The sequence below is a fragment of the Daphnia pulex genome, chromosome 10, assembly GCF_021134715.1.
Source record: "Daphnia pulex isolate KAP4 chromosome 10, ASM2113471v1".
Taxonomy (NCBI): domain Eukaryota; kingdom Metazoa; phylum Arthropoda; class Branchiopoda; order Diplostraca; family Daphniidae; genus Daphnia; species Daphnia pulex.
In genome coordinates, this window is record NC_060026.1 from 6,159,213 (window position 1) to 6,172,190 (window position 12,978).

At 39.3% G+C, this 12,978-nt stretch overlaps 1 protein-coding gene across 9 annotated transcripts in view; it reads left to right on the top strand.

Moving 5' to 3' along the window:
• LOC124206118 (potassium voltage-gated channel protein Shaker-like) overlaps positions 1 to 12,978 on the top strand; it is a 35,291-nt gene that overhangs the window by 12,669 nt on the left and 9,644 nt on the right. Inside the window, exon 1 of one of the 9 annotated variants that reach the window (XM_046603771.1) lies at positions 1,426 to 2,905. The exons of 6 other annotated variants lie outside the window; for them this stretch is intronic. In XM_046603771.1, the coding sequence (XP_046459727.1) occupies positions 2,880 to 2,905 (26 nt within the window). In that variant the 5' untranslated portion in view covers positions 1,426 to 2,879. Of the gene's footprint in view, positions 1 to 1,425; positions 2,906 to 2,943; positions 7,160 to 12,978 lie in introns of those variants that run through there. 2 more of the 9 variants (XM_046603770.1, XM_046603769.1) reach the window with 2 other exon arrangements.

Consider the following 12,978-nt stretch of genomic DNA (forward strand, 5'->3'; position numbering starts at 1 on the left):
GACAAGTTATCACTTTACTGTTGAAAACATCAAGACTGATCGATAGGGCTACCGTAACTCCGTTTGACAAAAAGATATGGATCCGAGCCACGTCCCTTGATCCTCAAAGGTAAGGTATGCGAGATACTGCAACGGACGCGTATGGACGTATTACTTTAAGTTACTAGAAGTCTATCGAAAAATTATCTAGAGCGACTATAAGTCCGAAAACAATATAAATTGGTCCATATTGTTTCATTTTCAAAATTTCAATAATCTACTTGGTTTAACATTGAAGTGCTCTTTCTGGGAGAAATATAATTCCGACATACATATTAATAAGTTTAATCTATTATGAACGAGACTATGATATTCCCCGTCCATATATTATTCCACAAAAAAGTCGGGACTCAAGTCAGTTAAATGCGCTTTTCATCTATATATTGAAATTAATTTTGATAAATTTGGCCACTAATTAACTGAAAAAGAAGTGCTAGTGAAATTAGTGTGAAGGGAAATGCATTGTTTCACCATTAGCTTGCCTACTAATCACAGGGTAATCGAAAAGTTAGCATTTGTGTCGTTAGATGGTGTAGCGCTCTAGTTTTCCAACTTTCCAAGCATAAGAGACCCTTAGATACAAGGTTGGTCCAAACGATCGTTATTGATGTTTGAGAACACAGCTTTCGTAGGCCGTGGAGCGACTGTTAATAGTAACCAATTTAACAAAATCATTTGTTTTTTATCAAAGCCGATTACGGCCCACTACTGAGGGTTTTCGGGATTGACGTGAAACAATTGTTACTGTTTCTTGTTTTATGTTCTTATGATCTTTTCTGTGGTTCATATTTTTAGACAACAATTACCAAGTTTATGATAAAACGTTGTCCTTTTTTAGGTCAACTTTTGTAGCTATGTACTCCTAATTACTTAGAAAAGGATTGGATATGGCCATACTGTTCACACTGTAGAACTCTTTCATAGTATTATCGTATTTTTGGAATCGGGTGACAACAGGAACGAAGGCGTCGCTTCGGCTTGGTTCTTTTCTCGTTTAAACCGACTTCCATTACACGTGCATAGTGTGACGTTTCGCACCTCTTTGGTCCATCACTGTTGTCCGGCCGCTTATATTTAGCCTCGCTTTCACTTTAGGTCCAGAGCTTCAGGACAAAAAAAAAATAAGTAGTTTTCAGTCTAATGTACTTCAACTCGGTCATGGTTTGAAAATCCCTAGCGCATTTAAAGTATTCATGTTGGAATCGGAAAACGTGTGTTCAAAGCAAAGGAATTGATCTTTGAATATCCATTCTGATGTTATATTTACTGCAACGTTACCATAATTGCCTTACATCAAGGACATGACTAAGACCAATACGACATTGACTTAAAGTTGTATTAAGGATTCCTTATAACAATGTCCGTTTGATATATTTAGTATATTGTTCAGAATAAAAAAATCAAATTTGTGACTCATTAATGTTGTTCTTGTATGGTAGTATTAGCATTTTTTGGAATCCAAAAGTAGTCAGAGATGAGAAAGGAAAGGTTTTTACCTTTTCACTACTAAGCAATACAATTTTAAACTGATCAAATAGGAACACTGGGCGATAAAGCGGGAGTGTGTACAACGATTGCAACTTGTATGCGCGATTCTAGTATGGTTTGTGTGTTTGTTTGAGCAAGTGTGCTGCCCACAGCCACTTGCTTCCTTCTGGGCATGTGTCGAATAGCAGACTAGGGCGGTAGAACACCACCCAACTGGGGTCCAGAGCAGGAGCAATGGCGCTATGTGAATAGGTCTCGTCAGTCGTATCCCTGCTTCGTGCTGTTCCAACCGGCAAGTTGCAGTTTCCCGATCCTCAATCCGTCGCTCTTTCATAAAGATTGACAGGGTAAAGTTGTAGATTTATTTCCTTTTTCTTATTTCGGCTGGTTTTCAGGGGTGGGGTGGAGGGAAGGCGAAAAAAGAAGTGAAACTCCAGCATCAGTTTATCTATTAGACAGTGGGAGTATTAATGGCGAAACCATTTCCCCTTCCCCGCATCACGTTATATTAAAAGAAAAAAACGAGATCAACATACTACAGTTTTAAAAATAGTCAAACTACATTGGTGGAATTACATTTATTTCTCATTCCCTACGATCATTTGGTTTTTTCAGACTTTCGTTGTATTTATGTGATGTTCTTCTACTCGGTACACACACAGCGAGCTAGACCGCGCCGGAGCGCGGAGGTGTGTCGTTGAGGCGAAACGATTGTCAGAGATGGCAGTATTTCTGAGGCTGCCATTGAGGCAAGTCGGGTCACAACAGCACATGGTGTAAAAGGTGGCAAAACTATCGACCTGACCAAGCCACTACATCTAAGTGCCCCGTGTATCTATGTGCCTATGTGTTTGTGAGTGCTGTGCCATTTTACCATGCTGATCGAGGTTAGGTTTCGTGACACTTTCGGTTACGTCAGACTAGCTGTCGGATGATGTATAAGGTGACAGTTGAACAAAAGAATGCAGCAGCAGCATCGGCTCCCAAGCTAGTTTTGTGTTCTCACTCTGTCTAACACTTGGACTGATAGTCGTCGCGCCAACCCGTCTGGTTGGAGAAACCGTCAATACGGTACAACCAGAGGCGGAGCAGTCCTACTGTCTGCTGCATCTGTGCCGTATTTCTTTCCCTCTTTGTTTTATTCTGTTATAAAAAATACGTGCACGAGCTACGTCACAGCTTCATTTTCGTCCACCCCTTTTAATTGTGCGTTAGAATTCAACATCAATATGATCATAGTGCTAAATCTGCAAGTGAAAGTCGTTGCTGTTGGCACCGACTTTTGCCTTCGAATCTCAAGGGCGTAGCTATTGGCCCCCTTGCCCCACGTTTTGGCCGTCACTGTCGTCGCAATGCAGGCTTTTATTATGGTTGGCGGGTAAGTCTCTTAATCTAATATTTCATATTAATAGATTACTTCTATGTCAGGTCTATAAACAACTGAATAAAGTCTTATCAAAATAAAGAGAAAAGAAAATAGTCCATGAATGTTTTGGCTTGCTTCTCTAACAATGTACCGCGTCATCCACGAGCTAATCCACCTGTTATGTGGGGAACTGTTGTACAACTATATGGAACGAGAGTCAGGATGGGACGGATTGGTATTTTGGATTCGTGCCGAGAGTCACACGTACATAGAACGCGCCTCGTCAGCCCAAATACAAACAACCAGTAGTCAAACGTGGCCAAATTTTCACAGTACTGGAAACGATTCAAAAACTAATACTCTATGCTTTCCACAGTCAAGCCTTTCAACTCTATAGCTTCCAAACAGAAGTTGAAAGCCGAAACAGTTATTTTCGCTTTGAAAGCTTCGACCGCAGTCCAGGACTGTGACTTGAGGAGATGCAATCAAGCCACAGCTTGCCTTAGGTTATATTTAGATGTATGACAGTGGCGAGGAAACAGAAGCTAAAAAAAATGGGAAGAAGGCACATACAGACACTTTCTGGCACAGTTTGACGTTAAATGTTGAAATAGCTCGTTCTTTTCGATTCATCATCGATCGCTACACACTGGTGTCACACTAGTTTGTTCGTTACCTGCAACAAAAAACTTTAGGACAATTACGCGTACTGTCTATTGGCTTATTGACGACCTAATTTTTCGGATGAGTCGTCCATACCTCTTCTCAACACTCTCTAGATGTCGGGGATGAAATTAACCTAAATTCACAGTCTCTATAAAACTCGACGACTGCCAAACGATACCCTAAACAGAGTACAACAAATAGGTCGAGAACAAGACGAAAGCTCAAAGCAATAGTAATTTTGCATAGTCTAAGCCTATGATAGCTCCAACGAGTATTTGTACGCATAGACACATAGTTCAACATTCGAAAGACAAATCGATAGTATAGTTTTAAGTCAGCAGTTTGGGTAATTATTATAATTATTGACCACCGCCATTTAAAGTGGTAAATATCAATCGTGAAATCCCAATACATTTATCTAGAAGGATTTTTAAATTTGGACGATGTAGTTGGATGTTACCCGAGTGAGAATATTCTAAAAAAGGTGATTTAGCCAAAATATGACGTTCGGCATCGCTCATTTTAAGTAGCATTGCATGTAAAGGGTTATTTAAATCACTCGGCAATGTGAACCAGACTGAATCAACTAATGATCAAGTTTCATGATAATTAATCTAAAGCATACAATTTGGTAGATAGCAACACGAAAGTAAACCAAGTCACGATTTGTTCTTCGATCGTGTAACAATAAATTAACAAAAATGCAATCTACGTGTTCCCCGCATTAATACCGATAAAAGCGTCACTAGCCATTGATTTGTTTACGTATTCAAATACCAATGATATTTCAGAAGCAAAAATACGGCGAACTAAGTTATGGTCCATCGAATCTACTGAAACTGTTTCTAAGTTATCCTCGTGTTTGTTTTGTTGTACTTTCTAACAACACACAAATAATTGTACGCAGGAATTTTAAATAAGGGTTGCTGGTCATCTATCTAATTCCATTGCAAATCTTTTCGGATTTTACTTACGTAAATTTTACATTCGTGTGCTACCTGATTTATTGACGCATTACACAAATAGGACAAATTTACTTATTGGTGCAATTCAATGTTTCTTTTTTAAGAAGTTTCTTTAATATTTTTGGTGGCTGGGTTAGCTTATAGATGTATAATCTGATTTTGGGGTTAGTAAAAAATTGTGGGTTTGCCATTTGTACTGTCGAGATAAAGACGAGTATAGCTTATATGTAATTAGTGGTTTCCCAAGCTCCTTATGGGGTTCTTAAGTTTTTCCTCGTAACCGTTCGTATGATGCGGACGTCTTACTAAGCTTGCTGAGATAGGAACAACCAATCTCAGTTCATTACTTTGGACGAACTACATGGAATTACGATTTGATTTACAACAATAAACTTGTAAATGAATGTTTTTATATCTCGCACAACAGAAGAAAATAATAACACTCTAAGTGTTCATATAATCAGGGGGAAAACGCGAAGTAATAAAGTGCTAAAATAAATTCAGATTGCTCGCTTTTGTAAGCAACAATCTACAAACTCGAAGCACATTGAAAGAGCCAAGAAATTTCTGCTCGCTTTGCATTCCATCTGATCGCGTTGGCACGAGAGCCATTCCTACAGCTCCCCTTAAACATGACTTTTTTGTCGACCATCTCGAACAGAAGACATCACAGCATATACAAGGTTGATGGATAAGGTTGTCTCTGGGCATCTTGCCGATGAAGGCTACTATGATGACGATGAAACTACTAGCACCGCCTACCTCGTGTTTTACAAAATTTCCCGTTCACTGAATCTATGTTTTTCTATTTCCCAATTCGTTTACCTGATTTTGCTAAAGTAAGCAAAAAGTAATAAAATCAGATTTTTTTCTACTTGTAAAAATATTATTGCTCCTCTGTGACTTGGGGTTGAGAAAATATCCATTAGAAAATTTTCGAATTCCGATTCCAAGGCACCATGACGGGGATGGGAGCCTAGAGCTCATTTGTGAAAGCTATGCGACGGTAACTATGGGTGCCAGACCTCGTGACACATTGGCTATGATCTGGCATTCATAATATAGAGAGCGAGATTGGGGACCAGAAATCCTGGGGCAAGAGAGACCGTAACGTACAACCCTCCCCTTATCCTTCAGCGTTCACGACGTCTTTTTTGTCCCAATTATTTTTCTTAGCATTCCTCTTTTCCTTTTTTATTTCATTCACTTATTAATCTTGTTCGATTTCCAACTTTGCAGACACAGCTATAGAAATTCCTTTCTATATCATTTTAATATCTAAAATAACAGCACCAGCAAGCGTGTCGGCCAATCCAAATAGTAGATCTTGTTGTGGTTGGCTGATGCAGGGCTTGCGTTCAGCCGATTGAACAAAATAACTCAACAAAGTCAATATAGATAAAATGAAAGATTGTCGGGACTTTTGGCACGCGGGTAGAGCGTTGGTGGCGGTACTAGCGGTAGCAAACGGCATCGTAACGGGTTCAAAAACTCGGTATACGAGGAACCTCTGAGCGGATTAGACACGCGATCTACCTATCGTTGACTATATATTTCTCTTCCTGGCACGTTGGGAGCCCCAGTCGTCATCTGCACTCGTCGCTGTGTACTGTTAAGGTGCTCAGCTGTTACTGCGAAACTCTTTCCGTCAACCGTGCCATGTCAAATTCAACAGAATTCGTTCCGGACTCTTATTACATTCCTTAACTCTGTTACTCCGTTACTGTATTACCCAACTCCAACACACCTTACAAGAACGGGAAGGCTTCTCAGAGTTGAGCTGAATCGCGTGTTGATGTCTGGCAAAATATTGCTGCCCTATTTTTCCTTGACGAATCAACAGCCTCCACCCCACCTCTACCCTACCTCTTTCGACCTAGACTTTTCATGGGCAGTATCAGCAGTGGTATACTAAGGAAATTGGGAGTGTATTCAAAATCAACACGACGGTGGTGGGCAAAAGCAGCTGTTCGTCTGGCGGATATGGATGTGGCCCAGGTGACGTTGAAGATAACTGTTTAGTGGCTGAGTGGGCGACGTTTGGTCGTCACTCTCTATTTCGAGGCCCCTTGATCGTTGGGAACTATGCTTCAACCAACCAAGCGATCCATATTTGAAGATCCATACAGGAAAAATTGTGTCCTAGTGGTTCTGTTGGGAATCTATTGTGCGTTGTGCCATAATCTTGGTGACTTTTCCTAGCTTTTTGTGATATTGTGACATTGTGACCTTTATCTCACACAAAGACAACGCAGTGCAGTAGGCGCATAAAATACTCTGAAGTTGGGGTAACTGTGTCATTAACATTTGAATTTTGAATTCGAATCATAGAGAACTGAAGCAGTGTCATTTGCTTTTCAGTCTATTGTTCACTGGTGTTCGTAAAAATAATAATTTTAAAAGTCATAAACGAGAAAAGAAGATCTTCAAAACACATCAAAATTCAAAATGTTGTGTTTGAGAGAAGAGCTCTGTGTTGCCCCATTAAATACCTCCACATCGCCCATCCGGATGCTCTAATTCTCATATTGATGTGAGAGGGTGAATGGGAATCAAGTGACCACCGCATAATGGCTGCTGCTGTGGCTGGCTTGTACGGATTAGGTGACGAGCATGCACGTTACTCGCGATTTGTGTAAGTACCATGGTAACAAGACTAAACCAAATATCTGAATTCTTCATTCGTCCGTAGACACTCACTGCCACATTTCTTATTTGTTTTAATTTTTGGTGATTCATGATTCTTCTCCGATTCTTTAAATTAGTAAAAAAAAATCTGTTAAGTACTATCCATTTATTTTTAGTAGATAATGATATTTTAAATTTTTATTGGGCAACATTACGTATTTTATCTTGGCAGTTTTGTTAAAGCAGAGCGATGAAAGCGAAGTCCAATGTTGCCAGTGAAAAAGCGTGGTTGCCACTGTTAGCAGACAGCAATGCGGCACAGTACTTTGTGTGTAAATCAGCGCATGATACATAGTCAATACCCCTAACATTACAAACCAAAACCAAAAGGGTGGGTCTTGTTGTAGTATCACTGCAAAGCTCATTTCAGTGTAAGTAAATAGTATTGAGCGAAACGACGATGCGGTCTAGCGCTGCTTGATCTCAGTTCCATATCACTTGTAGACTCTTTTCAATCCATCCGTAGTTGGCTCTTAGTTCTGCATAAAAAACAGCATCGAATATGGAAGCGAAATGGGTTATGGGAAATTGATTTAGTTTTCATTTTTATTTTGCTTTATGCCTCAGGTGCAATTACAACTCAAAAATTAAACCTAATTTATCTAATACTCCTGCTAGCCCTAATTTAAAAAGTAATCATCCCAGTCAACATGTTCCATTCAATAATATCCATAAATCCTGGCTTTTGCTTCTCACCAACTGCACGATTGGATTGTGGATTCCTGTTTGTGCCTATGTCTACGTCCATCACGCGTAGCAACATAGTGTAATACTGCAAGTCCACATACCCCGCACTATGGTGCAATTTTGAATTAAATTTCGTCATGCTAATCATGTGAACTAGAAATGCAGTCTATCGTCACAACTCTGTAGACTGGTACTTTCTTGGGCTGACCCCGGTTGGAACCGACGAGGATCGCGAGTGTGGAGAACAGTGAAGGACGCCAATCGAGGTGCATGTCATTTTTATGGTATAAAAAATCGTGTGCACATAATAGTGCATGCGGTGGCTTGCGTGTATTCGGCAAAGAAGCGCAGAGGGAATGCGGATGAACTGAGTTGAGTGTGTGCTTCGTGGATAGCCAGGAATAAATATGTACTATGTTTTATTTATACAGCATGCATACTGTAGGACTTTGGCCATGAAGGCTGCAATGGTTGTATCCACAGCGCACATAGCAGTCTGCAGTATATTCGACCAGTTGAAAGCAAATCCGTACTTTGGAGACCATCTAGTCCAAAAGTGATTTCCCTCAATTTCTAGGAATGAATTCAGTGTAATCGTTTAGTGTATTATTTGAGCTTCCTCGCTGCAAGACGCTGTGTCGCTTGATTTCGCTGCTCATTGTTTTCAAGCATAGCGCTCTAAGTAACCACACACCTCCTTGCGTGTAATGTAAGTCTGTTGCACAGGTGTTATAGTTCCGAAAAATAAAGAAAAGCCAAGGGAGGCAGACTTCTATGTTGGTACATGCATATCTGCATACAATCGCAGAGATAAGCAATCGTGAATGTGTCAGAAACACTGCATATTTCATTCCACTAGTGGGACAACAACGTTTAGCACTTGAAAGATGAAGTTTGTCTGATAAAAGACGGAATTAAAAAAAAAGAATTTCCACCAGATAAAAACATCCTTACACAGCCCTATACAATCTTTTGTCAAGAGAAGAAATTTTGAAATGGTTCATCAGAACGATCACTAGTCAGTGAATCCTGTTAGCACTTTGCAACATCATCTCAGAGCGGCAGAACTGAACGAGTTAGTATAAGGTTAGAGTGATATATCTACTCTGATGCAATGACAGTACTAAGAACCATAGCGATACGACGGTATTTTTTCTTGGGGCTCAAGTATCACTGTACATCAGATAGAAGCGAGACTAAGTGGCCATGGTGCTGATGATTCCAGTCTTCCAAGTTCTGAGCTGAAATCCTCCAGTCTGGAAATTTTCTCCTTGCAGCTGCAGTCTGTTTTGCTGATCGATAATAGAGGAGAGCTTCCAGCCAACCCAGAAAAACTCGCCGGATGCCGCTAGGGCGGGGCTAACGTTAGTTTCGTGTCTAAACAGATAGATGGTGCTCATGAAAACTGAAACATTCTCACATTCTAAATTCATGTTGAAATTCAGCAATACAAAAGTTCAAAAATGTTAAAATGTATGAGGAACCCGAGAAACTATTGTTATTTCTTCTTCATAACATTCGGATAAACTATGAAAATTGTACGTTGTAGTCAGCCAGCAGATTCAAGGAACTTAACGACGCAGGATTGAAAGGATTGACAAAAAATAAGATAGTGAGACATATTTCTAAAAAAAAATACGATGGAAAAAAGCTTGTTTTGAGCAGTTGGTCACTCCATGTCTTGCTTCAGAGCACAACTTGTCGATCAGCAGGATTTTGCTACTGAATGAATTTGATAGAGACTCAAGGTTCTACGAGACAAGAGATAAACAGAGCGATTCTTTTCTAAATAAAAAAAGAAGTTCTAGTTCTTGTTCCATCTTCCGATTCCGCACCCCAACCTCTTCCCGCTCCCTTACTCGTTCCACAACTCTTCGGTCTCCGCCCTCTCGCGATTTTCGTCCTAGCACTGCTAGTAATAAGATGCTGAACGACTGGACGCCAACAGCTGCAGTTCATCTGCACTGCAGCAGATTTCGTCCCCTTCCTTTTCTCCCTCTCTTTGGCTGTCTACAATACTAACACTGTACCTCCCTTCCCCACAATCGTTTGCCTCTGCACTCACGCTACAGTTAGAAGTAGTGACTAGAACTCGATGACTAGAACTCATACACTGTTACTCTTCTCATCCACTCTACCATTTGTCTACTTATAATTTACCTATTTCTCATTCCAAATATCCCTAGTTCTGATATTTATAGTTATTACTGCAATCCAAATTTCATTTATTTACTTTTTAGAATCTTGTCAAATCTGTCTTTCGCTTATTAATTGCAGAATCTTATCTGAAATTTGGAATAGCACCACCACTGAAAAATTATTCAACTTTTGTGTTCTCTCAAGTTATTTATTATTTTAATTGAAATTCCATAAATTTTTTTATATCGGTAGGGGTATAGCTTCTAGATCAACAGCAGTATTCAACTGAATCAATTTAAACTTTAAAAAATTATTTAAAATATGTAGGTTTTTAATTCTATTTTGATCATAATGTTTCCGGTTAAAAGTTAAATCTTCTATCAGGTCAGCAATTGTCACATACACGAAAAACATTATGTATGTATGTGACAATATTTATGGTCATTTGCTTATTCATTCATTTCCAATACATTAAACCTTAGGATTTTAGTATTATACATAGTTGTCCACTTAATTTATGATTTCTTTTTATGGTTATGATACTTTTGTGTCGTAACGAAGCTAACCACATTACACATAATAAGGGCACACAAAAGCAATGTAGGGAAACCGTCAATTTGTTCGATTGATCGATTTCTTTAACCTATTGTGACTTTTAACAACATTAAAGGAACACATCACTCTTTTACCTCCGATGTCAATGTTCAATAACACGGTGAACCGCAAAACCTTCGTCCTTTTCATACTTCCTGTCTACAGTGTCTATTCGTTATTCTCTGTCTACCTTCTTGTCTCCCTTTCCTATCTTACACTCTTTTTACTACGCATGTTTGTCGTACTAAGCGGCAAAATCGATGACAGCAGCGGAGGAAAGAGGAGACAGTAAGATCTAGAAACAAGAGGTCGGTTGAGAGAGCACGTGCAAAAGTTGCACAGGATCCGCAAGTCCATGACTCTAAACAAACGCAGGGCAGAATCGAATAAGGACCAACCCGTTTTTCTAAGTGTGTCCTTACAAGTTTTGAAACAAGAGGGTGGTGAAAAGAGGTACATGAAGAGCTAAGGGTAGAAGGAGGTGCTGTATGTCTGGAAGAACAGAATAATAATAAGAAATTGAGATAAAGAAGGTTAAAAGAGAAAAAGGAATTGGTGGCAGCTGCATTATTGTAAGCTGGATCAATGCTAGCGACATGCATCCTGTATCATCCTGCTCAATTGAACCCCGCTTCGCTTTCCCGCCTATTGCATACTTACGTGAAAACAGACCGCCCCTTATCGCAGTGGCAGCAAACCTCTCAGTCTTCCATTTGCCATATTTCTCTTGCATACAACAGATCGGATGGGATTTCTCGACCCGCCGACTGTGCACCATCCTCTACAGTCGATGCTATGCGTCTATGCAGGGGCTATGCATCGATTCGCTCTCATACAACAAGGAGAACGGCTGCAAGAGTAGCTGCTAACAGAACTTGGAAACCGACAAACCGTAGCTCCCTGCACAGTACACACACGCACGCATATGCCAACGGCCTCCTATAATCAGCAGTTCTGTGAAGGGAACAAGACCATGTGAACGTATCTAGAACCAGCGCTCCAGGTGGCAAGTGGTTGATGGTGCACTGGTGCAGTGGTGCCTTTAATCATAGAATTTTAATCAACTTTTCGATTTATTTAATCATTGTATTACTCGTTATTTTGAATTTGACATTATATTAAAACATTCAGCACATTTCGGTGACCAGCGGTGGTGTATTCGTAATGGTGACAACTATTTTACCCGAAAGTACAGAAATCAGAATCTATTGATAGAGAATCACAAAATGATTCAACAACGGTTTTGTAGAGTTTATCTCTTTACTTGTGATGACTTTCTCCATTCAGTACGGTGACACGAATTTATACTGAAAAAAAGCTACAGAATATACAGTCTCTTAACGGCCTCATCTCTATCATGTGCGACATGTTGTTGGTTATTACATAAAGTCATCGATTATTTTTTGACGCCCATGCCAGTTATGGAGGGGGGAGGGATTGCCTAAACTTCGTAAAGTAATGTTTACCCACAAATGATATATTTAACATGGATGGATGCTACCCAGTTCACCGTCGGCACAGGTATTAAATGTCATGTTTTCAAGCAAGGAAACTGTCTCTTATTGCGTGTTAATAAGACCTCTGGATTCCTGGGTTTATCAAGGAAGGACATAGTGCCCACATTAAGATACATTCGTCATTATCTTGGTAACTTTATCCTTTAACATACAAGTTTTAAGCCCCCTACGTTTATCGAAAACAACGAAGTAAAAGTGAAGAAATATCTCTTGATTACAAAATCATCCAGTCAATATACTTTTAATTTCATTTATTATTCCTTTGATCTGCAGCGTATCGAGTGAAAAAAATTATTAAATAGTGCTTTCTAACATACTCCACCCAAACCAATACACCCAATATATGTCGTATCTAAATATAGGGCGGTAAATCTGGACTGGCAACTTGTACAGTATATACACTATTGTGAAGCATAGATCGATTATTGTGTTTCGAACGGGTATCAAAAACAGACAAGAGTACAAAACCCACACGTTGGTCTAGATCGTATACATGCTGTATTGTCAATATTATTAATCAAACAAACGCTATCCGCTATCGCTGTTCGAAGTAATGTAATAATAAACTATACATTCTTTAAAAAATATAATTCTTCCAATTCTGACAGAAATTAGCTTGGACTTGAAGTAGCAGCAAAGTTTAATTTTTCTATTTCGCTTAGCTCCATTAAAGAAGAATATAATTTTCTTTTTGGCACAATAATTTACAAAGGGGTTAGTTATATTTTCTTATTTTTACGCTTTATAATATTATCTAGAGTCTAGACTGCCAAATTATTTCTTTCTTGCTATTGAGATTCGGATTTAAAGGATTTTTAAAAAAATTTTC